This window comes from Rhamphochromis sp. 'chilingali' (assembly GCF_963969265.1).
Source record: "Rhamphochromis sp. 'chilingali' genome assembly, chromosome: 1".
Classification (NCBI taxonomy): domain Eukaryota; kingdom Metazoa; phylum Chordata; class Actinopteri; order Cichliformes; family Cichlidae; genus Rhamphochromis; species Rhamphochromis sp. 'chilingali'.
The window spans coordinates 11,803,758-11,830,344 of NC_137929.1; the positions used below are offsets into that span (position 1 = coordinate 11,803,758).

Here is a 26,587-nt window from a genome sequence, read left to right on the forward strand (position 1 = left end):
GAACATGTTCTGCCCGGTGGTGTAGGGTCCTAATTACTCCAAGTTTGTGTTCCAGAGGGTGATGGGAGTCAAAGAGGAGGTACTGGTCCGTGTGTGTGGGCTTCCGGTAAACTTCGATGTTGAGTTTGCCGTTCTCTTCAATGTGCACAGCGCAGGAAAGGCAAACAGTTGTCCTTTGTGTCTTCCTGGTGAACTTGATGTTTTTATCCACAGCGTTAATGTGCGTAGTGAAGGATTCCACTTCTTGTGTCTTGATTTTGACCCAGGTGTCGTCTACATATCTGTACCAGTGGCTGGGTACTCTTCCTTTGAAAGAGCCAAGAGCCTTCCTTTCCACTTCCTCCATGTAAAGGTCCATGTAAAAACCCTTGTTGTATTTAAATGTGTGGTGGTGAGGCAGAGGTCTAACAGAGTGCTAACAGTCTGATCGGGGGTGATCGCTTCTCTCTTCTTGTAGGCGTTTTACCAAACCAAATCAAAGCAACTAGTACTGAGTCTCCCTGTCAATGTTGCTCCAACAGTGTCATGAGAAATGTTCATCAGCACCATCATTAAAACTGACCAGTACTGTCTTGTGACATCACAGCTATCGGACTCAAAAACAGGTCATTGGCAGCTAAAGTCATATAACATACTGCCAAGAGATGAAAATACTGAAAAATGGTGAAAGCAAAGTTTTCAGCCATGAGATTATTGTTTATGCAATTTTAGGAAAAGATCATAATTTAAAAAAAAGTCTATGCTACTGGGGATGGTAATACTGTTATTAAAAATATGATTAAAAACATAAAAACCGCTTGTCCACATTTTTTTAAGTTTATTTTAATCAGAATATGAATAGTGTAAAATTTGAGCACTTGAGAATCTCTCAAGTCTTGAATGTTTGAATTCAGTGATGCCACGTTAAAAAATACAGATATTCAGTAAGATACAGTTTTTTTTCATAGGTGTTTTTTAACTAGACAGAATGACCAGTTGGCACAGATGCAAAGGAAATGTGCAGCTGAACACGTTACATATTTTGGGCTGGTTAATGAACAGCCTCCAATTATCTGCATCATACTCAAAATTCATTGCAAACCACAAGATCTTCAACATCAGTGCAATAAACAAAGTTATGATCGGTTTAATAGAATAGAACAAGATCCTCCTCACAATACATATTAATAAAAAAACTGTGTTCACTGAGGCAGGAAGTGCTCGTCACAGAGCCTACACCTAAATAACTCAAATGCTTCTTTTGTCAGATCCAAGTCTCACAGTCTCATATAAGTCATTTAACTCTGACGAGTGAACTCGAAATTTCAAGTTAGCCCTGGCAGTCAGGAAGTGCTGTGAAGTTACGTAATGTCCTTGTCACTCTTGAAGCAGAAGCGGAAGAAATTACGTAATTCAAGACTGGCAATGCTCACTAGAAATTTTAACTTATTTTACTAACTCAAAATTTTAACTTAACATCAATTTTTTTTCTTAAATTTCTACTTGTTAACTTGAAATGTTGAGTTATTCTTGGAGTTACTCTTTTGTTTCCAGTAGCAGAAACCAGCTTCCACAGAATGTTTCAGACTGGTGTCATTGGAAGGTCAGGGTAACTGATTCATGACGTACAAACTGTGTTTGTAACTCCACCCACAGCATTTTTCCAAACCCAAGCTCTTTCCCGTCTTCTTAGAGCCAATAATGTAAACTACACAACGTGTGTCACTGACATCATTAGAAGCATTAATGGTTTTTCTGTTTTTTATATTAATGACTTTGTCCTTGTGTCAACTCAGAAGACAGTAGGTTGTTTTTCTGACATCCAAAAAGATTTATTATTGTTAACAAACAAACAAACAAATAAAAAATAAATCCAGGATTGATCTCCTGAAACACTAAAATGTTTAAAGAATAAAAACTGAAAAGATTTAGAATTTAAAATTGTATGATTTACAAAAAAAACCCCAACTATTTCCAGCACTATACAAAAGTCTTGGGTCAATCGTCACTTTTTAATATTTTGCTAGGAAAACGGGAAATAGGTTTAATCAATAGCTGCACCTAATTTACATGGAAAAACAGTACATGAGGCAAAACCAGGGTTTGTACAATTCTGCTGGCCATCTCTATTCTTCAACACAACAAATGGCACTCTCTTAAGTGCCATTTGTTGTACTTCCTTTAAATAGTCTTCAGGTCTACAGTTTTCCAAGCATCTTAAAGGAGGTAGATGATCTGCAGACTCTTTCAACAATCTCTCCTTTGTTCCTGTCGGTGTCCATATAATCCCACACTACCTCAACGATGTTGAGATTCCAGACTCTCGGAAGGCTAATCCATGACTTCAGTCTATTCAACGATGATTTTACTGCGTTGGTTAGGAATGATTTCCAAACTACAGAATGAAGCTGTTGCCAACAAGATGTTTTCTAGATGGTACAGCATGACGGATAATATCTGACAGTACATTTATGCTTTCTCTTATGCTCCAATCCCAGTTTATAGTCAGTACCATTTGGTCTCCAGCTAGTCAGCTGCCACTAAGAGCTTACATAAAGAAAAATACAGCAGACAAAATGAACAGCGCAACACAAAATTCTGTCTGGCAGCCCCAAACCACAACAGAGGCTCCTCCAGGTTTTCAGGACTGTACTGGCAGTTGCTCTGCTCCTGTAGAAACAGGAGGCAAACTGACATGCTTCATATGACACAAGCTACCGTTTTTGCTACTATACAAGATACTGTTGCTTTTTGTGTGTGTGACCTTTTGCAGGTGAAAGTCACAACTTTCAGATGTACCGTTTCAGCTTCGTGACTTCTTTTGTCCACTGATCCAGTTTTTTTTCAGGACCCAACAATATTTGATCACCAACTCTTTGGGAATCATCCGGTAATTGTTAAAAATACGAGAACGTCTTTAGAACTGTTCGTACTTGTCACTCATATAACTCATTTACTGCATTCAAACTATTTTCAGAAAACTTGACCTCTGACCTTGAGGCGGCTGATCCCATAACACACTCATGCAGTGTACACATAACAAACTGAGAGTAGGAGTGTTTGTAATTGACTGACTCTGTGGTGCACAGATTACACTGGGGTCAAACTGGCTTGTAGGGGATCAAAAACGCACAAATTAATTTTTAAATCAACTTCAAGTAACTGTAATGTTTCCGAGTTTTTTGAGATTCTGTCTCTCTCCATCAAACTGAAATTATTATAAAGAACTATTAGACTACAGAAGTAAAGGACTATTCATTTCATAAAAATTCAACAGGGGATTGAATAATTATTTCTCCCATCAAAGTCACATCAAAGTAGTAAGCAAGTGCACTTTAGAAAGTTACATGAATAAGATATTTTATAAGGCTTTATATTCTGTACTTTCAGTGATGTCACAGAGGCTTAAAGGCACATGGGAAAAGGAGTTAGGTATAGCAATTGATGATGAAGAGTGGAAAGATGTCTGGAGTTATGCCAAATCAATCTCAGTTTGTAATCGTACCAAAGCAATAGTTATATGCATTCTGTGTATGATTTTTATCCATATTTCGCAGACATCAGTATAATCCTACCCTTTCACCCATGTGCCTCAAATGCAAGACAGAAATTGGTACCCTAACTCACAGCTTCTGGTCATGTTTGAAATTGCAAGAATATTGGTCTAATGTGTTATCTCAAATGGAGAAGATTTTCGGTTGTGAATTGGAGATGGACCCTCTGTCTCTTATACTGGGCCTCCCCAGCCGGCGATTAATATCCAAGAATAATAGGAGATTGTACTGTGTTCTCACCTATGCGGCAAAGAAGAATATAATACTCCAATGGATTTAGGTTGGCAATGAGTAGTGTTGGATCTAGTGCCATTGGAATATCTTTACATGTGTATTGCACTCAAAAACAGATCATTTCTTTAAGGTGTGGGAACCATACTTGAATTATGTGGAATCTGATGTTTCTAATATTATGTTACAAGGATTCTCTTGAGTGTTCAAACTGCAACGTAATACTGGGACCACAGGTATTGTACTGTATTGTATTTTCTCTTTATTTATTTTTTAGATGGAACTGAGCTGTCGTTCTGTGCTTAGTTATCAGTCTGTTTTTTTTGTTTTGTTTATTTGTTTTGTTTATTTATTTATTTATTTTTGGTTCTGAATTGTACACTTTATTATGTTATGTAATTATGTACTGTTTGTGAAAACAGAAAAACTAATAAAAAAAAAAAAAAAGAAAGTTACATGAATAAGATCCAGCCTGGGATGTTCACTAGTGACCAGCTGTCGATTTTAAACGAGTGAACAGTGTTTCCCTGTTTCCACGTGTCAGGACGTACCTGTTCACAGTTGTCCATTTAAATGAAATATGAAGTAAACACAAAGATAAAATTAGAGACCCACAGGCATTCAGATTTCAGGGAAGCAAACAGCATCAAACACGGTGCGTCTCAGAAAGAAACATTGAATTAAAGAGCTTAATTAGGTTTGAGACAAAGATCCCTCTATGTGACCTAAAACAAACGATATTAAATAAATATTTCATTATGTATTTCATTTCAATGATAAAAAAATTTCAGTATATGCCTGGTTTATGCCGCTGGCACGCTCGTCTTACAGCAACGGTGGCTCAGAGTTATGACGTTTTATTATTTAAACTGCTGAAAAAAATCTGTTTTTTCTCTGGAATTATTGACTTTATCATCATGTTGGAAAACAAAACTGTGAAACTTTGAAAAGCATCTTCAGTGTGGAACGTTGCTTCATGTCTACTCTGTACCAACAAATAGCATCTCCTGTCTTCATGCAGTGTCCCTCCTACTGTCCTATATTCTTGTATTGTGCGCTGCTGTACTGCTGGCCTGGTGAAATATTTATCCTCTTTGCGTTCAGCTCTGCAGCAAATCCTCGTGCCTTTTGATAAAAGAAGAGCGAGCGCTCCCGGTCTATTATGAAGTTGTGGTAGATGGTGGCGAGTTGGGTGCACAGCTGCAACTGAGACTTTTTGTTGCCCAGATCCATGGCTGCAGCGAGAGCTAAGTGGTAGTATCCAGCAGCATCAAAAGGGTCCTGTCGAGGCAGGATTTCAGTTTAGGCATATCGCAGATCACTATGTTCATCAGATTCACATTTTATTGTTTAAAATACAGAAAACAACCCACATCTATGACCCAGTCCATTACCTTCAGATCAGTGAATATAATGTCTCCCAGTGTTTGGTACAGCCTCACATAATACAGTGGCTCCTCATCGAACTGCAGAGGTGTTGGGCAGAGGGTCAGGGTCTTCAGGTAATAGTGCTCAGCCAGTTCACACTGTTTCAGACAGTGGTACAGTGAGCCCAGACGGTGGCACGCCACTCGCTCATTCAGACGCTCACCTACATGTACACAGTTCATTTGGTTTTAGCACAGGACCTAATGTCAGCATGTAAGCCAGTGATACGTTTTCATAGGAGCAAACTTTGGAGTCTAATCATACGTGCTGTTCACAGCTGTCATGATTTATTATAATTTGTCATTACACACCCCAAAATTACTAAAACCAAAAGAAGACATTATAATTTTATCGTCATTATATTAATAGAGATTAATAAGAAAAAAATACTGCAAACACCAAGTAAATTACATTAAAAATGAAAATGTTTGTTTGACTGTTAGGATGTTCTCTGTATTATTTTAACGTCTTTATCTCACAATTCAAAGTACCTTGAGGCGCCTCAGGTCATACAGGAGATAATGAAAATACTAGACAAACTAATGTTTAGAACAAGTTAATGTTGAAAAGGAAAATGCAATCGTTGAAGGCAGCTTATCTAAAATAACAGCTGATACTGTTGTGGGCAGTGCAAAGCAGCTTAACTGGATTCAGGCTCTGGGATTTGTGGATGCACAAAGCACCACAAAAAAGCTACAAAACAAAGTTAGCAAATAACCTACTAACACTCTTGCTTTGAGTGGCAATAGACAGGAACAGAAAACACTAGTAAGCAATAATTGTGTGCTGAGGAAACCCTTGGTTGAGTGTCTATTCGAAGTTACCTGTAGGACAAATGGAAGCCCCTTACATATGTACAGTTTGTAAAACTGTTAATGTTACCGCTCCGACATGCCATTAATGCTTCCATAGTTCAGCATGTAGTCACCTGACAACACACCTATTATCCAAAGGGTTTTTAAAAATGGTTAATTTATGTTCTGTGTTATGTAGGTTAGCAATCAGTGACAGTACAGGTACACACTGGGTACTACCAACAACTCCTAAACCTGAATATTTTAAGTCAGCATCAGCACCTGACGAGCCTGAAAAAAGGGGACTGGGTGAAGCTGCATCTTTAAAGTGCTTTTAATTATAGTAGCAATAGTTTTGAAAAGTACAGAGAATACACTTTGGTCCAGTGCTGACACACTTCATGAAAGACAAAAGATGGAAACGACTTTGGTGTGTGCTGGTTTGCTTACCCAGACTCTTACTGATGTCAGCTGCAATGTGAGCAAACTCCACTGCTTCCCCGTACAGCTTGAGACAGAACATCACTTCAGTGAGCTTATTGCACAGCCTCAGTCTACTGTGAATGCTGTTGCTCTTCACTGCGATTGGCAGAGCACGGTCCTACATGCAATGAACATAAAAATACAGCCATTTAATTATGATAATTACAGTGTTGAGCTTTTATTAGTTTGCACCAATTTTGGAGAAATTACAGTAATATCATCATAGCACAATAATGCTGAAAAAGTTTTAACAAACATGGATAAATAATCTAATCCTACATAAGAATGACTGAAATCACATTATTCTAAAGTACCCTGTAGAAGAGGACAGCCTTGTCCCTGTCCCGGCAGCTGTCGAAGAAAATGTCTCCTGCAGTTTCAAGAAGCTTCAAGATAAAGCTTGTGTCTCCTGTGCTCAAAGCTACATCCTGAGCTGCCTGAAAACACCAGAAATACAGGATTTCAGTGTATGATAAACAAATTTCATTTTGGCCAAAGCCAAAATCGCTAAAATTGTGAAGACTGCTCTTTCATCCACACATTTTCTTTGCTGATTATCTGACTTAAGAGTTGTGGTAAGTGGAGTAATTCTTTTATAATACTTTTCTACTCTGCGCAGACCCAGGACACACTGGTGAGATTACATCTCTTTATTGGCCTGGGATGCCTCAGTGTGTCCCTGATAAACTGGAGGAAGTGACTGGGGAGTTGGCTGTTGTCCCCATAACCTGACCCAGAATAAGTGGAAGAAGACGAATGGATGGATTGATTTTGAGAGATATTCATGATGGCTGACATAGTTTTCAATGTAAACTTGCAATTCTGAGAATAATAAAAGTTTAAGACAATACAAATGAAAACACTGGTATCAGACCTGAACATAAATGTCCACCAGTTCAATCTGGCCCAGCAGCTGGTAGATCTTCCCGGCTTGTAGCCAGCCATATGCTTCCTTCTCCTTGCAGCCCAGGTCAATGAAAATACCCAGACTGGTCTTGGTGTAGTCAAGAGCAGCTCGGTACGCCCTGAAACAATTCAAAGATAACTTTAAAGGTCTACAGTGGTCCCAGTGTTAATTTGATTCCATTCAATTTCATTTACCCTTCACAACAGCAGTTGCCTCAAAGCACCTTACACTATAAGGTAAACCCTACAATATTAGAAAAAAATCATCACAATCATACAGCCACCTATGAGCAAACACTTCGTGACAGTGGGAAAAAACTATTTTTATATACTCTTCCTATCTGACAATCACATGCGTTCATATTCTGATGGATCCATCAGAGAGCAACTTGAGCAACTTGGCATGCAGACTGGAGCATTCGGCAAACAAACCAGCAACCTTCTGATTAGTAGGTGACCTGCTCTAGCACCTGAGTTATAGCTACCACAGGTTAAGTATACGCTAAATGGCAGGGGAACATGATGAAAACAGCCCCACCAAGGCTGGAGATGGAGCAACACTGGAAGATCACATGAAAGGAGGAAACAAGACATAACAATGCTAAATGGCTAGTGTAGCTAATAGCAGACCACAGCAACCTCCCTGAACAGGATCCAGTAACCATCACAGTGGCAGACATCCAAAACAGAGTCTCAAGCATGAAGAGTTGGACAGCATCAGAGCCTGACATGACACAAGCCTACTGGCTAAAGAAGCTAACTGTACTCCATGAGTGCTTGGTAGCACAAATGAACCAGTTGCTAACGAATGAGACACACCCAAAATGGCTAACTGAAGGCTGGACAGTCCTGCTCCCGGTAGATAGTTGCAGATTGTAAGATCAGACTGACCAACCTGTGCACTACCTGGATTGACTACAAGAAAGTCTGGTCATGGGATGCCTCACACATGGATCCTTGAATGTGTAGAACTATACAAGATCAACCAAGAGCCTTCATCAGGAATTCAATGGGGATGTGGCGAACAACACTAGATGCTAACTTCAAGCCAACTCATACAGTCATACAAACTGGCGATGGCTAACCAACCAAATATAGTAGTGGTGGAGAAGCAGAATAAGACAACCATGGTCCCCGTGGTCAACGGAGAACTCGGGGCAGTGACCCCCTAAGCTAGGTGAGTGGCTCCAGCAGATTCCAGGAATGACATCAGAGATCTCTGTCCAGAAGAGCGCAGTCTTAGGAATGGCTAAGATACTGCACAGTACCCTCAAGCTCCCAGACCTCTGGCAGAGGACCCGAGCTTGAAGGATAAAAGAGGAGCAAGCGGTGTGAAATTATAATGTGTATAGATCCCTTTGAGTTCTGTAGAATGGAAAAGCTAAACAAAAATATCCGAAACCAGCACTGGGCAAAACACATTTAGCACTGTGAAAGTAACATGACAGGAGTGTTTAAAATTCTTCTCCTCAAATGGAAGGTCTGGAATAATCAGGCCTCGTCTTATCATAAAGACCTCAATAGAGCACTTCGCTCTCAAACTGCCGGAGCCTTCAGCTTTCAGTCCCGATCTGATCTAAACCACAGAACACTGCACTTTGCTGCATAAAAGGTAAGTGAATGTCATATTCCAGTCATACTGCAAGTCTACATGCACGTACTGTTCTGTGCCAATAGAAAGGTAGATCTGGCTGATTGCTTCCAGTGCTTCTCCCTCCTGTTCTCTGTATCCAGTGCGTCTCAGCAGCTGGACTCGGTGCTGACTGTAGATTATCCACTGAACCTGGTTTGGAATCTTACACTCATACAGACGACACAGACATCGTGTTACACCGAGCTCGTCTGGCGAAGTGACAGAGAGAAAGAAGGACAGTTTTAACACAGAATATAAGATACTGCTGTGGTTATGTGACATTCATACTTACACTCTAACAAGTTAGCATTGATTGCCAGAAGCAGAGCCCACTCATAGCATCCTTTCCCATAGTCCAGCTGCTGTTGCTTCACATAATACTTTCCCAGCTCCATCAATACGGGGATAAAGTTTTCCACATTGCTTTCTTCACTGAGCTCAGAGAAAAGCTGAACTGCCTCAGACAGATGCCTCTCTGCTAGTGTTTTCGCTCCAGCCTTCAGACACAACAACCCTTTATGAAGATGAGAAAGAGTCATAACATAGTTGGAACGAAACATTTATGCGCAGTAGGATATTCTAGCTCACCTAGATTGGCCTGAGCTACGGCCCCGTTTGGCATATCTTCAAACTCTTGGCAGATGTCAATAGCAGCCTGGTAGCTCTCTGCTGCCCTCCGAACATCACCCATACATCGAAGTGCCACGCCCCGCATGTTGAGAACCACACCTTTGTATTGCATTAAAGAAATTTACTTTAACATTTAAGAAATGCCTGTTTGCTAAATCTTTATCCTACAGTACACTCCACATAGTTTTATTAATCAGTTGAAGGTCTGAGTCTTTCTAAAGGTGACCGCTTTCTTTAGTTAAAAGTTTCAGCTGTATGTAATATATATAACAAAATGAGTTAGTCAAGATCCCAGATACCAAAATAGTTATATGTGCAAAGCTGTGGTTAAACTCTGATGTAACTCTGAATGAAGACGTGGAAGAGAGGCAGAGGTTAATAATAACTAATCATTAAATGCTGAGTGATGCATGAGTGTGAAGCAGAAACACTCCTAGGCCAATTACTAAGGAAGGATTCAGAGTCACCTGATCCAGTTCTAACTAAACAGAAGTACAAAGGGTGTCATTTTAGATGAACTTTTCAGGGAATTTTAGGACATTCTGATAATAATGAATTACAGTAGAGCAGTCTGGAAGTAATGAAAGCATGAACTAATTTATCAGCATCACTCTGAGACAGGATGTTTCTAACTTTAGAGATGTTGCACAAATGGAAGAAAGTTATACATATTTAATACATGAATTAACGGACAAATCCTGGTCGAAAATGACTCCAAAATTCTTACTGTTACTGGAGGCCAACGTGACAACATCCCGAGTAAGCATCTGGTTAGACATGTTTCAGATATTTTTAGTACAAAAACCTCAGTTTGATCTGAATTTTGAAGCAGGAAATTAGAGCTCGTCCAGGTCTTTATGTCTTTAGACATTCCTGAAGTTTAACTACTTGTTGTGTGTTATCTGCCTTTGAGGTAGACCTTGGTTTATAACTACATTTAAGAGTGTGAAACAGCAGATTACAACTTTGAAATATGAGCTGCAGTTTTTAAAACAAAGTATAGTTTGAAGACAAAATGAAAAAGCTAAACAGCTCAGCACACACAGCTTTGCTTATTCCAGTCTCTTAAGGTCAAATGACACATTTTAGAAATGAAAACTCAGGAAGAGACGGTCCATACAGATCTGGGATCAAGAATATAAAAAGCAAATAAAATATGATATCACTTCCTGTTTATCAGCTTTACAGTGAACTTGCTGTAAAGGACATATTTGTAGAAGCAAATCTTAAACTTTTGTGAGGCTCAGCCTGAAGGGCATCTGTGCAAATTTGGGTGAAAACTAAAAAACACTTTAAATTTTTAATGCGATTTATAGAAACCCCCTCACCTTCCTGAGGAGTTGTGCAGTGCTCTGGAATCGAAGCCAGGATTGATTCCAGTATGTCCAAAGCAACTGCAGGCTGACTGTTGTCAATGTAAAGCCACGCCAGCCAGATGAGAAAACCTTTTCTTTCTGAAACAGAGACGCAAACTTGCCTCGAAGGACTGTTGTTGATGAGAGCCTGCATATGGCAAATCGCATGTCCCGTCATCTTGTGTTTGCAATAGAGTTGGCAAAGACAAACAGTGAGCTGGTGGCTCAAAATTTGGTAATGGTTTCTCTCTCTACTTTGGAGCTTTGGAAAAGTGAGAGCTTTGTGCAAATATGGAGCCATCTGAGGTGGAACGGGGGTTTCTTGTTCAGCGACAGTGTCCAAAAGTAATACCATACTGCCAAGACAGTCAGAGAGCGTGGCAGAGGGCAGCAGAGAAGCTCTCCTGACTGAACTGGCACTGAGGTGGGGACGGTGAAGTTCACTGTAAAGCTTTCCCAGTGCCAGATATCCATGACTGGGAGAGATCCTCCATGGTCTTTGAGCTTCATCACAAAGAATGAGTAGCCTTTCCAGATAAGGAACAACTTGAGCTCCCATAGCAGAAGTCCAGTGGTGCTTTGCCAACAGCAGACAAACCCGGGCTTCTGCCATTTTGTTGTGAGAGAGGATAGCTTTCTTGAGCATGTATTTAAGAGAAGAGTTGTCCTCTAAGCTTTTCAGACAATCTGGGATTCCTATTAGTAAGGCAACAAGTCGTTCTGTCACAGCAAAGAAACTTTCTGTATTTTTCTGCAAAAGATATGTTGCAGCAAGGTTGGAGAAGATGCTGGCCAACAGCCTGAGGTCTGTGAAGCCTTCTCTTGGGACACTGAGAGTTTCCTCAAAATAAACCTGGGCTTGATTGAACTTTGACCTACCCACACAGAGCTTCCCCAACAGGAAGCATAAACGAGTTTGTGACCAGAAAAGGTGTTTCTTCCTGGCTGTCTCCCTGGCAACACCCAGAAAGGAAATCAGTTCATCCTCATCACAGTGACCAGTGAAAGTGGAGGAGGCCAGTTTTTCAGAACTCAGTCCGTACAGAATGCCAAACTCTACTTTGTAGTCTCGGCCGTCCAAAAAAGATAAGAGTGGAATCAATGTGTTCTTGTTCCCTTCAACTGGTTGCACCACGAAAGAGGGAAGTTTGGGGCTTTTTGCCTCCGCAGCCAGGCCCGATTCCTCTAGAGTCTCCCTCTTGGTTACGGTGTAATGAGGGGTCGACTGTTTGTCTTGATCAAGAAACCTGTGAATGTTTGTCTTGAACTCTTTCTGTTCAGACTCAACTTTTCTTGAAAAGCTGGCTGCAAAAGAATAATGAGAGAGACAATAATGATGGCATGCACAGGAGGCCAGTTAGTAAAGAAATGCTAATGTCATACTTACGTGATGTTTTTTTCTCAGAATCCTGATAAGTGACCATATCTAAGATTGAACAACAGCCATTATGAGAAAGTGAATGTGTAAACAACAAAATCCTCAGTAACTGGTAAATAAATGCTCAGAAACAAAACTTGGTGCAAATTATATACACAAATGTACTTTATACTTGTCTTTGAACCTTTATTTATACAAAACGGTAGCGACAGAGAACTGCATGCATCCAAAACAAGCGAGAAGTTGGACTGTGGCCACAAAAGTCTTGAAATTCATAGACACAAAGAAATGCCATAAAATTATTATATGCACGGTGATCTAACTGGAATCTTTGCGCGCAATAGCCTATAAAGGCAAAAAGAGTGTAACTTTGTCACAGTAAAGCAAAGGACACCAGACACAGGTTTCTTTCATCTGTGACAACATGGCAACAGTTTTTGTATATTTAATCAAACACAACCATAACCACAGCAGTGGCAGTTTACAGTGATCTGAATTATTTTAGTCATGCTAGCAGCAAGATTTCACAGATGGCACAGATGTTAGCAGGCTGGTTGGTACGTAATGTTTTTAGACTTTTCCTCAAATGCCACCAACACGTCAAAAATTTACATTTAATAAGTAAGTAATCATTTGGAGGATTGCAATTTTTCATGTCCCTAATTCATATAACACCTCATTATGCTTGTAGATTTTGCCTCCATGAACTCATCAATGGAAGTTAAGCAATGCTGACAGCAGCACTTACAGGTCTTCGTGTTGGACTTGGATGGCGGTTCTTTGTCAGGTTTTTATTCTTGCCACAAACTTTGGCACACTAAACAACCTGTTGTTGGGCTGAGTTCATCTATTTGTGTCAAAATGTCTCAGACACAACCAATTGTAATATCTTATAACTTTCCTATCTTGCAATTTGGTGACCTAGATCTGCTCCATCGTTTAATACTTTTTTCTTCTCTTCCCATGTTACAGCTGCTCCTGGCTGGTCTTTTTTCCATAATCTTGCTGACATACAGACAAAATACTACTTGCACAGTCTTTATTATTAGTCATCCAACAATCACTAGCTAGCTTGCTAAACCAAAATATGGTATTTACAGCAAAGATTTTATTTAACTGGTATGTAAGCATATGTACTATGAGCATCGGTAGGTATCAGTAAGCCGTTTTCCTTTTCCTTCTCACCTAGTTTGTAATTATGCCCAATATCATTATGAGATTTTTTCTTCAATATGGCAATGGATTGTTCGATGACTTTTTCCTCTTGCGGACTCGAGAAAATCCAATCCTCTTCATCTAAAAAAATCTCTGCAGAGCTGGAGTGGTGACAGAGAAGAAAACAGGTACACACTGTCATCATCTCAACCTAAAATGGTGTAATACAATATAACTGTATACTGTATCGGCTGTTACACTCACTCGTAAGCGTCAGTGGACGGTTTTACCAAGCTTGTCCTGACCAGACCTATTTCTCCTGTTGCTTCCTTCTTCCCCGTGAACCAATCAAAACAAGGCACCAAAAATCCCACAATCGTGATGGGATCACCAGGTGACACACTCAGCTCGTCCGGGCCCTCAGCATCATACTCCTTTTTAGCTAGACAGGTTCCTCTGGCTAAACAGAGGAGACACTGCATGAAGATAGTCCCAAACTGTGAGAGAGGTTTCTGTAGCAATAAGTATCTCTGAAAACTGGAAAATCAACTTTACTAATGCATATTTGCCCAAATGTAATCAATGGTATACGTGGCGTATGTGTGGCCAACTGTCACATCACCAAACCCAATACATACAAAGTGTTAAGCATGCCACCTGACTGCTTTGTGTAAAGCTGGGTAAAGGGGGGGGGGGGGGGGGGGGGGGGATTATTGTCTGGGGGTGCTCAGCATACCGAGACATTTTGGACAATTTCATGCTCCCAACTTTGTGGGAACAGTTTGCAGATGGCCGTTCCTGTTTCAAAATGACTGCACCAGTGCACAAAGCATGCTCCATAAATGGTGTGGAAGAACTTGACGGCCTGCACAGAGTCCTGACCTCCATCCAACAGAACACCTTTGGGATGAATTGGAGGCGATACTGTGAGCCAGGCTCTAGTTGTAGCCCTAGTCCTAGCACAGTGACCTCAAGGCTAGACTGGAAATGATTATATGAGATAAATGAAAGTAACTGAAGTTAACATAATGCAAACACTTACCAAAGTGCAGAGGGAAGTCACAGGTAGATTTACCATCACCTATTAAAATGCTTTCTGCACAAGATTTGAGAAACCACCTGTGGACAGATGGGATTATCTGACCTCATTTACGGTGCTTCATGTTCACATCAAAGTTACTATGAGACTGCTTAAGGTCCACACGGGCCTTTATGTGGCTGTAACTCACTGATGGAAAGGGATGACTGGCTCCAGAGCAGGTCTAGGTGCAGTGCCCCGCGCTCCATCAGCCAGACAGAGAACAGTCCACCCTGAGCCTAGGAAGGGAGGCTCGAACTGGGCTATGTCTCCCTGCTCCAAGTACAGGTCTCCTCCAGAGGTTGAACTGTCAAACATCTGGCTGGCACTGCAACTGGCAAACAATGAACCTAACAACAAAGAGAGTGAGCAGGCTAAGTTTACTTATATAATGACAGTAAAACAGCAACTCCGTACACATGTATTAAAAAAATTAAAAAACTGGGGGCAGCCCAGACCTCCTGGTGGCTGGGATACTCAGAGCCCTCCAGCTAGTCTGGAGGAACGCCTTCCCCAGCCAAGCTGGAGGTCATAAGGACATTAATGACATTAAAAATACAAAAAGCTCTTAGTGACATTATTGCACAAACTGACTGGCTCCTGCTGTTGTCTACATTCTGAGGGCTAGAAATGTCCAACAGAGAGGGAAAGAGAGAGAGAAAACATTTTGTCGTGGAAAACTGCAACAGCCTGAGCTGGAGCTTTGAGATCAGCTGACTAATATTCACTCACCTGCATTTATTGCTGAACATTAACTGTAAATAAACACACTGAGCTTGATCTTCCAAACTGGCCTCCTGAGCCCACCTGATCTCCTCAGCTATGACAGTACGATCTGGCCATAAATTAAATAAGCGGACCCATGACTAAATTGCCCCCCCCCCCAAAAAAAAGCAATATCATGGGTTCCTATACTGTTTGGTATAGGAATGATACAGGTGTGGCTGGTCCTTTAAATAAATGGACCTCAGTCAGGCTGCTTGTGAAATTATTTCTCAGAACAAGTTTATATCAGTCCTTTAAATTCACTACACAACATGGCATTTGAGTGGGAGGATTTGTGTTTTCTCAATGCCTGCATATAAAATGATGTTGCGTTTGGTGTGAATTGGAATTATCAGCATATAAACATATGTAACTCATTTAAATAGTTAACTTATCCTTTCACTCATCTAAGATTTTACCAGGTAAATGCACACCTTTGTTACTAATTTACAGTTTCCTGATCTCATGTCTAATCACCTTCTAAAATGATATTTTAGTGCCAACCTTCTTGTAGGAGGATGCCTCTGTAGAAAAGGTTAAGTGTTTCCTCCTGAATGGTCACCTCAATAGCAAAGTCATCCTTCAAAGAACTGAGCCAGAACGTCTGCTCTAGCAGTAGGTTCTCCATGCAATGGCGCAGGAAACCTGGAGGAGAGGAGGATGTTCACAGAAGGCAGTGTGAGGTATTTGGATAAGATGTACCACAAAACATGACATTTTACACTGTGTCATTATTTATTAACAAGAACTAAGACAAAATGCCAGAGCAGTGTGGAACAACCAAATACACTCCACTAATCCAACACCTTTAGCAACAATAACTTGAAGTTTATGTATTAATTTAAAAGGAGGACTTTTATCCTCATCTCTACAACATCTACATCATCTTTTGTCTGTTTATTGAGGTTAACAGGTGTTTGTTTATGTCCAGCTCTCTTAACTTCTTGTCACAGTATTTTAGTTGGATTGAGGTTTGGATTTGACTGGGCCAGTACAACACCTCGTTTTTTTCCTTCTTCAGTCATTCTGTTGTAGATTTGCTGGTGTTCTTGGGCTCACTGTCCAAGCTATAGCCTCCAAACAGAGTCCCTCACACTCGACTCCACACAGAACATAGTCTGTCTCCAGTTATACAACTTCAATTGTCATTAGCAGTGTTGGTCAAGTTACTTGAAAAAAGTAATCAGTAACTAATTACTGATTACTTCCCCCAAAAAGTAATCCCGTTATTTTACTGATTACATATTTTCAAAAGTAATTAATTACTTAGTTACTTTTATGAACAAGATTTAAAACCTGAAGAGGTGATAAAGCGATAGATCTCTCAGGTCAATTCTACTTTTTCTTTCCAAGCTCCTTAGATGACATCACATATACTTCCACCTGGTTCTAATATAATGCTTTGCTACTCTTCTGAGCGCTTCACACAACTTAGTGCATTCACCCAATCACACCAGCACATTTTTTTTTCTGTTTTCTAACATTCACACTCTGATGGATGCATCGGAGAGCAATTTGGTATTAGTATCTCGCCCAAGGCATGCAGACTAGGAGAAGCCAGGAATCGAACCGCCAACCTTCCGATCAGTAGATGACCTGCTCTACCTTCTGAGCTACAGGTGTAGCTACAGGTACAGCTCAGGCGGAGCCACGCTACAGTGTACTCCATACCTATTTTGTAATATGTGGTGAACTTCCATATGTCTTCAAACGTTGTGAACATCACATAAATGGCTTTTCTTTCACTGTTGATGGAGATGAGATGGGCGGACAGCTCCTGAAGAAAACAGAAAACAGTGTTAATACTGAAGTTTCTTAACTGTCCTTCTGATCCAATTATCATTTGATGCTCACATTTAACAAACTGACACATAATGAATGTCATTTAAACATCAAACTGAAGGTTTTGACAGCCACTTTTCATGTCTCAGTAAAACGCATTTTACAGTTTTACAGCAGTTACAGGAAGTACAGCAGAAAAATGAGCTGTGGCAGCACAACAAGAAGAGAAGAGTTAATATTTAACTGAAACGTGGTCCAATAATGTTTCACAGCTCCAGCCATAAAAACTCTAAAGACCACCACTTTCCAGATGTTTTTGAAGTATGAGACAGAGAGTGAGCAACACCACATGAAGATAAGCAAACTTCAGAATAAGTATTTAAAAATAAACAAAACCAGCAGAAAACATATATGATGATGATCTGCCCAAAATGTGTCTCGAATAATTCAAACAGTGGCAGGTTGCTCACTGACCACAATCACATGGCTGCCAGTGCACACAAATGACATCAAAACACAACACAGTGAAAAGAACACAAATGTCTGTTTTCTGTGGAGGTCCATAACACTCACTCACTCTTCTCTCAACCAACCTTTGTTTTCACCGGGGCGCTGCGACACAGAGCCTAGGATCACTGTAGTGACCCTAATATCACGGCAGAGCTGTCAGGAAGTGTTTGAACTTTTTCAATTAAAATGGATGAGGAGTTACAGATGTTTAAAAGATGTTGTGAAACATCTGTCTGACACCAGTGACAGGGTACGCTTTAGAGGGTTCAACTCCTGATCAGTTTGTCTGAAACCTCCTCACATGGCCACTCTCAGCTTTTCCTCCTCAATCGCCACTTAAATGAAAAATCATTTTTTACATTTGTATCACAAACACATGCTTTATAGAATACGAGGCTGCACAATGACCAGAATATAAAGTATTTAAAATGAGTTCAATATTAATCTATTTAACAGCAATGGGGACAATTTTCTGCTGAATAATTACGTTTACTTTTGATAAACAGTTATTTATTTGTAAAAAATGTTTGGAATCATGTCTGATTTTCGTTCCACTTCTCACGTGTTCACCACTTTGTGTTGGTCTTTCACCTGGAATTCCAATAAAATTGATTCATGTTTGTGGCTGTAATGTGACAAAATGTGGCCGGATACTTCTGAAAGCCACTGTATTAAAGAAATATGAAGATGGACAAATATGTTAGCACAAGTCTGTGGGCTTACATTGTAATAAACAGATGAGTAAAATTACAGAAAAAGTTATGTTAGCTCATTGAATGACGGTGGTGGGGGGGTGGGGGGGGGGGGGGGGGTGGGGGGGTTATGAATAGGAAAAGCCATAAATCTACAGAAAATATAGTTTCAATACCAAAAATGTTTGCCCCCTTTCATATTTAACAAAACCGTCTCTCTCTTTGCAGGCCGATTGTGGCCCCTGAAGTAAAAACAGCTGTTATACTATACTATACATACTGCAGTGCTGCTGGCATTTCAGATGGAGTTAATAAAGTACTGTACGAACATATGTTTAAATGTGAAAGCTTTAATCTAAAGCACTTTAGGTGGTCAGTAAGAATATTCCCTCTGAAACATGAACGGTGTGGGTGTCAAGCATGCACAGGCATCACTGGCAGACCGTCTCCGGCCATTTCCATGGAATTCCCACAGAATCCTGGAGCTGAGCTCGCAAAGTGTCGGCGGCCTCAAAAGCCAATCCCTGCTGAATTCTACACTGGGAACTGTTGCAGCCACACATCACTTGATTAGGATAAAATGTTTCACCACAGAATATCAGTAGTGAGGTTTTGGGGCTCACTGAAACCTCAGGGGTAGAGTTTCAACCTAAACTAAAGGAGCGACCCCCTCAGGTAAAATTCAACATTTCATAACCTCTTTGACCAAAAGGTTTATCAGTTGGCAGCTCCTTAGAGACAAAGTACTGCCACCCCTGCTGCTACGTCAAGCCGTACATTCCACACTCCACGAGGAAGGAAACAGAATAGGAACAGTGCCTACCATGAGGCTCATGGAGATCCATGAGCACTTCAGGTACTCGTTCACTGCTCCCTCCTCCCCCCAAAAAGTACAAAGAAGACATTTTTTCTCCACACTGTAAGCTGTGTAATGGCCAACAATGTTCTCCATGTTCAGCACCTTATAGCTTCTGTGATGGGCAGGCCAGAAGACGGTTGCCTTCCTGGGATACTTCACTCACTTTTAAGTTTTCAATACACAAAAAACAAACTAAGGAGAAGATATTTATTGCATTGTTATCAATTCATGGAGGAACTTTGTGTTGGAGCACATATATAATGGACTAAAATACTCAATAGAAGGCTTTTGTGTGTGTCTGTGTGTTATGAGTCAGGAGTTATACCTTAAATAGGGTATTGACCTCGGAGCTGTCAGCCTCCAGCATGCACAGTTTCCCTCGCAGCATTTCCTGTGACTTTTCATCTGCAGGAAGATGGTCTGGACCCCTGACCACATCCAGCAGTACAGGAAGAGCTAAACACACAACACACACTTAATATAGACGTGACAGACAAGACTATGAGTGAATCAACTCTAATGTGCTGATTTCATAGCTTTCCTGTCCTGACTGGACAACACAGATTATAATGAAAATGAAATCAGCTAAAAAAATGTATCTGTTGACCAATTATTTCATATTTTATTAAATGAGTTTATGCCTCCTTGAATTTACATATATGGCTGTGTGGTGTCTGTTAAAGACATAACCATACAACATGTTTTCAACCATGTGTAAAAACAAGAGTAAACGGCACAGAATGAATAATTAGGAAAATACAGTGTTATAAATGAAAGTCATTAATAATCTCCATATTCAAGATGGTGCAGCTGATAGCAGCCTGAATACTGCTCAGTGCTACTTTTCCTGCTTGTGTTTATCTGTTCAGTTTTCAGCTCTTCCTTCCTGTTCACACACACATCAACAAAGTAATCAGGTTGTTTTGTTTGTTTTTAAATAAAACTTTACCCTGTCTTTCATCCATCTGGAGAATTCTGCAAAACTATTAGTTGGAGCAGCTCTCAACAGGATTAGGAGATGCTGATGAGAAACTTAAACTCCTTCCGATCGTACATTGGCCGGTCCATGCTTCTTTCATTTCACCCAGCGGATGTTCAGCCCTGTGCCTCAATGATATCTGGCTGGGTGAACATGTCCCCAACAGCTCACTATATCTACCAGGCTTTCAACTGCAATACAGAGCTTTCTCGAAAAGCGAAGGGAGGCGCAATCATTTCCATATAAACTGTTTCCATATAGGCTTCAACCTACAAATAGGATTCCGGCCAAATTCCAAAACTGAACCCAAGGAGATCTCATAAAATGAGTGCTCTTGGTTACCTTTGATCTGGTATGGCCAAAACCTCTATTAAGCCTCTATAACAATAGAAGATCAATAGAAGATCAACTCACATGGGTTAAAATACAAACTGCCAGTGAGTTCACTGTAAATAAAATCATCCAATGATGAGCTAATGATGAAACTGAGTGTCTCTCTCACAGTTTAATAAGTGACTGAAGAGGAACTTGTGGGTTCAAGGTATAAACCACTTTAAAATGTTTCATAATTTTCTACTGAGGTCACTTCAGTTTTACAGGTTAGATTATTTCCTGTAATACTCCGGGATCAAAGTACCACTAAAAGCAATATGATTTGTTAGGGTGATTTGTCTTCCTCCTAAAATGTTTTATCATGCATTAAAAAAAACACTGACTCCTAACTCATCTAAAATAGACTTCATGAGACCATAGCGTGTTCTGACATGATAACCCTTGCAATCCCAGCATCTGACAATGGTTCAAAGAACTTCTATAAACATCACTATTTTTGGTGTGCAACTTTCTCCAGACTGACAGCAAAACAACTAGTAGCTCAGTGTTCAAACATTCAGAAGAAGGAATTGCTCTCACAGCTAGAGATTGACAAGGTACATAATAGGATCATGGGGAAACTTGAAACCTGGACCCTCCGTAGCCGCTTACCAAGATCAGAACACCATGGCAGCAGTGATCAGTGAGATGACTATAAGATGAACAGCCACAAGGAGCAGTACCCACCATGGAGAAAGAGACTAGAGGCCAAGACCAAGGTAGCACAACTAATGGAGTTGCAGAAAGGTGCCTAAGAAGCACAGAAAGCTGTCTATGCCTGAGGCCTTGAAGACACCCAGGCAAAGACTACCAGCCTTGGACAGCTGCTTGAAGAGGTATACACAGAGAAGTAGAAGGCAGGAAAATAAACCATCTATTCTGCACAGAACCATCCAAGGTGTACTCTCAGTAGGGAACAATATGAGAACAGCACCACCAAGGCTGGAGACGGAGCAGCACTGGAAAAGCATATGGGAGAAGGATGCAAACCATAATAACAATGCTCAGTGGCTAGTGGATCTAAGAGCAGACCACAGCAACCTCCTTGAACAGGATCCAGTAACCATCATAGTGGCAGATATCCAGCTGGTAGTCAATGAGAGACACCCAGAATGGCTAACCAAAGGTCCAAGATTCCTGATCCCCAGGGAACCCCAGAAATAACCGGTCCCATCCAACTACCGGCCAATAACCTGCCTCAGTATCACGTGGAAGTTCCTGTCAGGCAGGTTAAGAAAAACAGGCACATGGCTCAATACGTAAGCAGGGAAGAGAAACGAATTGGCAGGAATACCAGAGAACCGAAACACCAGGTACTGATAGACAGAGCAAGACTGTAAGACTAGGCTGACCAACCTGTGCACTGCCTGGATTGATTACAAGAAGGCTCATGACTCAATGGCCCACACCTGGATACTGGAATGCCTAGAATTGTCCAAGAATAACAGGACCTTAAAAGCCTTCATCAGGAAGTCGATGGGGATGGACATTAGAGACCAACTTCAAGCCCATCGCACAGGATCTATCAAGGAGATGCCCTGTCCCCACTACTGTTCTGGATTGGCCTGAACCCCCTCAGTGAGATCATTGAAAAGAGTGGCTATGGTTACCGACTATGGAATGGAACAATCCTGTACATGGACATCAAGCTGTATGCCAAGAGTGAACGAGACATCGATCACACGAGTACCTCAGGAAGATGGCCATGGACAGCTGCATGCTCAGTGAATGCCTCAAGCAGCAGAAACCCAATAAAGAGGAGCAAAAGGAGGTACCATCGTGAAAGGACAGGCCCCTGCACGGTATGTAGCACCGGCAGATAAAGGAAGTGGCTGACATCCGAAATCCTACCAGTGGCTGGACAAAGCTGGACTGAAAGACAGCACAGAGGCACTAATCATGGCAGCACAAGAACAAGCTCTGAGTACAAGATCCATAGAGGCTGGGGTCTATCACACCAGGCAAGACCCCAGGTGCAGGCTGTGTAAAGATGCTCTGAGATAATACATCACATAACAGCAGGGTGCAAGACGCACAGAAACAGAAACATGTGTGCCGAATAAGGCCTGGTAGTCTCAAGGTCAAATCGGGACAGTAGGGTGGTCGAGAATGGCCGAGGTAAGATCCTGTGGGACTTCCAGATACAGACGGCCAAAATGGTGGCTAAACAACTGGACATAGTAGTGGTAGACAAACAGAAGAAGACAGCTGTAGTGATAGACGCAGTGATACCAAATGACAAAAAAATCAGGAAGAAGGAACACAAGAAGCTGGAGAAGTACCAAGGGCTCAGAGAAGAGCTCGAGAAGATGTGGAGGGTGAAGGTAAACATGGACCCAGTGGTAATCGGAGCACTAGGTGTAGTGACCCCCAAGCTAGGCGAGTGGCTCAAGAAAATCCCAGGAACAACATCGGAGATATCTGTCCAGAAGAGTGCAGTCCTAGGAAGAGCTAAGAAACTGCGCTGGACCCTCAAACTCCCAGGGCTCTGTAAGAGGACGCGAGCTTGAAGGATAAAATGTCCCCTGCAGGGGTGAGCAGGGAATTTTGTATATAGTCAGCCACTGTTTACCTATTAGCAATGTGACTGTGCATCAAGGTTTTACCAGGACCTTTACCAAGGCTGTCTAGCCTCTAGTACCTGTTATTGGCTATTTTGTAATGACCATATGAGCTACACCTGACCCAGACAGGCATTCTCAGCTCCAAATCTCAGAGTTTGCTGAATGAAACAATAGATAGGTGAGCCTTACTCCCAAGTGGAATTCTTACAGGAGGGGAAAACGTCATTGACAATGCAGTGATGATGTGATATTAAAAAAAAGCCATTAACGTGCGAGTTATTCTAGTAGTTCTTAAGAAGATAGAATACCTACTAACCAGTATAAGAATAGTAAACTACTCTGATTCAGCTCTACTTTGATCACATCATAGATAAGCAACTTCATCACTGATACAGCATTTTCACGTTCACTAACACTCACGTTTACTTGTAGTGTTAACCAATCATCTGTCAAGAAAGTACTTACTGTAACTTGACTTGCATCATAACACTGAAAATTGTGGGGAAAAAACGTGTGATAGTTGTGATAGTCTCTAGAAACGCTCTTGAAATGTGGAATTTCCAAGTATTTCAATGAATGTTCATAATTCAATCACCAATTTTATATATTATATATATAATTAGTTAAAGATGGTTTGACAGCATTAAATTGGAATTGATAAACTCACCTACTGGGAAGTTTTCCTCATACGCTGACAGAGTTCCCTTCAGACTCACAGCATCTCCAGACAAACCATGCACTGCTAAAAACATAAAGTGTTATGTGTTTTTACATTTTACCATTATACAATCATTTGTTAATAACCTGTGAAAGATAAAGCATAATTATAGATGTGCAAATGATATCTAAAATACAGAAGACCTTTACAGTTGGATTTATCTGATTATTTGTTCAGTCACGCAAAATTAATTTGTTAAACTTCATATTTAACTAACAATATTCAATGAACAATTGAAGTTGTTTGCTCAAAGTAATTAAATGTTTAGCTATCGAATAATATTGTGAAATAGCAAACAACTGTTTATTTAATAAAATGCTTGAAGTTTGCATAATAAGTCTCGAAATAACTGAATACAACTAAATACAATACTCAATTACTAAATTACTCTACAAATATCCAGTGACTCTTTGCAATAATACATCTGAGAGGGGATTCATATTTTTATTAGTTGCTATGGTTAGGACTTTTGCACACAACATGTTTAAAATGTGGTGTTTTGTTCTACATGTAGCTACCTAACAGTTCATTCCTGCACATGAAACATTAGTTGAATAATCAACTAGCCAACAGCACCACTCTTTTAGCACAATTTAAACCATTTTTGGTGGAAAAAGTAATCAGCGAAAATAACCACTGAATGCAGTTGGACACAAAATGTCTGTGTAGGTTCTCAGTCATCCAGGTTCTGGTTGTCTAAGGAGGAAGGGAAAGCGACTGGACTTCTTTAAGCTTCCTGAAGAAATGGTGAAGATGCATTTAAATGGAACAACACTGTCATTCCTTATGTAGCAGGTAGAAACTCATCAAACCTCTGCTTGTAATGACCCACAGCCTTTTTCACACCTTGGCTCGTGTGACGAGGCACATGACCGGTAGTGAGTCAACACCCTCAGGGACAACTCCCACTAGGGCTTAAATACCTGGGCTCTGCCATTTATTGTTAGAACTGAAGATGCTTCTGGGATGAGAGGTTGAAGCTTCATGTGACTGGACGTCTTTAGGAAACTTAAACAAGTCCAGTCGCTTTGCTTTCCAAGCTCGTTGGATTGGACACAAAATCCTTAAAAATAAAAGTACCTAAACCAACAGTAAAATCCTGCTTTTATATGTTAATGTGTGACTTATTGCAATTTCATGATCTCATGTACAATCAGCTACAGCAGGAAATTTTCTTATTAGAACGCTACTTTTACTTCTAAATGTAATTTTTTTAGTGACAAAGAGTATCTGAACTTAACTTTAACAAAGAACTTTTAACAGAACACGATGTTAGACACATATTTTTACGTAAGTCACACAGTCAGCTGCTTTACAACAGATAATTTGCTTATATAAACAGAAAACAGCAAAACAAAATTTGTCTTTAAGTTTCAGGCTTTCACACAATTACTGTGAAAAAACAATATAAAACGCATCTGCTAATTTGTAGTGAACAGCAGCATGAGAAGGATCTGTCTCATTACCCATTCCGCTCGGCCGGTGTAGTATCTCCGTCATATGCCGGTACTGCTGGACGTCAGTGGAAAGCTGTCTCCGGTACTTGTGGCTCCAAGAATCCCGCTCCGACCGGGCTGACATTTCCAAGGCAGCTGCGCAACGTCCTCTGCGACCAGTCAGCAGCACAGCATCACATGCCTGTGCACGATGCACCTGGTAAACTCCCAGTGAGGGACACGGAGGTCTGCCTCGCTTTTCCTTTTCAAAGTAAAAGTCTTCAAAAGTTTGACTTAGTGAGCCTGTAGGTCAATACGAACGAGTCCGAATTAACATACTATTACTACTACTAATAAATATAAATCAATATAAATAAATACTACTAATAAATAAATCCTTCTGATTTTACTGTAGAATTAGGTGCAAATGTTTTTTGTGTATGTGTTTGTGGTGCGTTTTATGGGTAATACAATATGTTGACCTTGATGTAAGCAAAGAGGGAGATCTTTGTTTCATTGTTTGCTTACTTCCCTTTTCTCATATTGTTGTTATTTACATTTATAAATATATCACAAAATCTTTTTTCACTTAATGTCATATATAACCTAATTAACGGTATATTACATTATTACATTTTTCAATCAACATTTAACAAAGTATACTGATTATACCGAAGCAACTTTTATTATGACGTTAAATGTGGATTATTTCCTGTGTTGGTTCGGTGAGCTCTACACTGACGTACATAGTGAAAAGCTGTCGCTTTATTTCAGTTTTTCTTTTATTATAAATGCTGCCACTTGTTTATCTGCACACCAATAACCAGAACAATTCAGTTACGTGTCTGTGCTTGAACATGGAAAGGTTGCACAGTTTTTCCTTAAAATTAAATTGCGTAGACTTCACGTTAATAATCACCCATTGAGCAGCTGAGTCACATGATATTATTAAATCACTCTTTGCTTTGTCCCCTACCTCTACCCCAAAGCATTTTTTGGAGATGAACACATTTATTCCAAACATTTTCCATCAACTTTTTCTCTCTGTTTGCTTGCACGTGGGTTTGACTTGAGTTTTTTTCCTCGTCAACATCCCAGGAAAAGACTCAGCACTTCCTGTCCTCCAGTCAGTTCCTCTGTCAGCTCAGAATTGCAGCCAACTAGCAGCAGTGTTGTAGAAACACAAGAACTGTCACAGTCATGAAATCAGACACATAAAGTGATACACATTCTGCAAGTCTTGCAAATGTACTGCCATAAAATACTTCAGTTCTTTTTATTGTACTCACTAGTAGTCAGATAAAGC

At 40.4% G+C, this 26,587-nt stretch overlaps 1 protein-coding gene across 2 annotated transcripts; it reads right to left on the bottom strand.

The window, feature by feature from the left end:
* Positions 1–826: 826 nt before the first annotated feature.
* Positions 827–25,487, bottom strand: sh3tc1 (SH3 domain and tetratricopeptide repeats 1). Of its 2 annotated transcripts, none has more exons than XM_080906574.1 (19): positions 25,312–25,487; positions 23,795–23,866; positions 19,538–19,668; positions 17,041–17,146; positions 15,874–16,014; positions 14,756–14,954; positions 14,569–14,645; positions 13,791–13,986; positions 13,557–13,687; positions 12,381–12,419; positions 10,967–12,298; positions 9,597–9,737; positions 9,301–9,522; positions 9,037–9,217; positions 7,344–7,494; positions 6,784–6,906; positions 6,437–6,587; positions 5,159–5,355; positions 827–5,045 (listed from the first exon to the last, which is right to left on the bottom strand). In XM_080906574.1, exons 1-19 carry the CDS (start codon positions 25,424–25,426, stop codon positions 4,794–4,796), a joined length of 3,957 nt encoding a protein of 1,318 aa, XP_080762700.1. In that variant the 5' UTR covers positions 25,427–25,487; the 3' UTR covers positions 827–4,793. The 2 variants fall into 2 exon arrangements, with proteins under 2 accessions (XP_080762700.1, XP_080762699.1); XM_080906573.1 differs by having other exon boundaries at positions 855–5,045; positions 23,795–23,869.
* Positions 25,488–26,587: the final 1,100 nt, after the last annotated feature.

Coding starts and splice junctions, on each gene's coding strand:
- sh3tc1 (XM_080906573.1), bottom strand. CDS start 25,426: ATGTCAGCCCGGTCGGAGCGGGATTCTTGGAGCCACAAGTACCGGAGA. Junction 19,669..23,794: donor TGAGGAAAACTTCCCAGTAG/GTGAGTTTATCA, acceptor TTGTGTGTTTAG/CTCTTCCTGTACTGCTGGAT. Junction 5,356..6,436: donor TGACATCAGTAAGAGTCTGG/GTAAGCAAACCA, acceptor GTGTACATGTAG/GTGAGCGTCTGAATGAGCGA.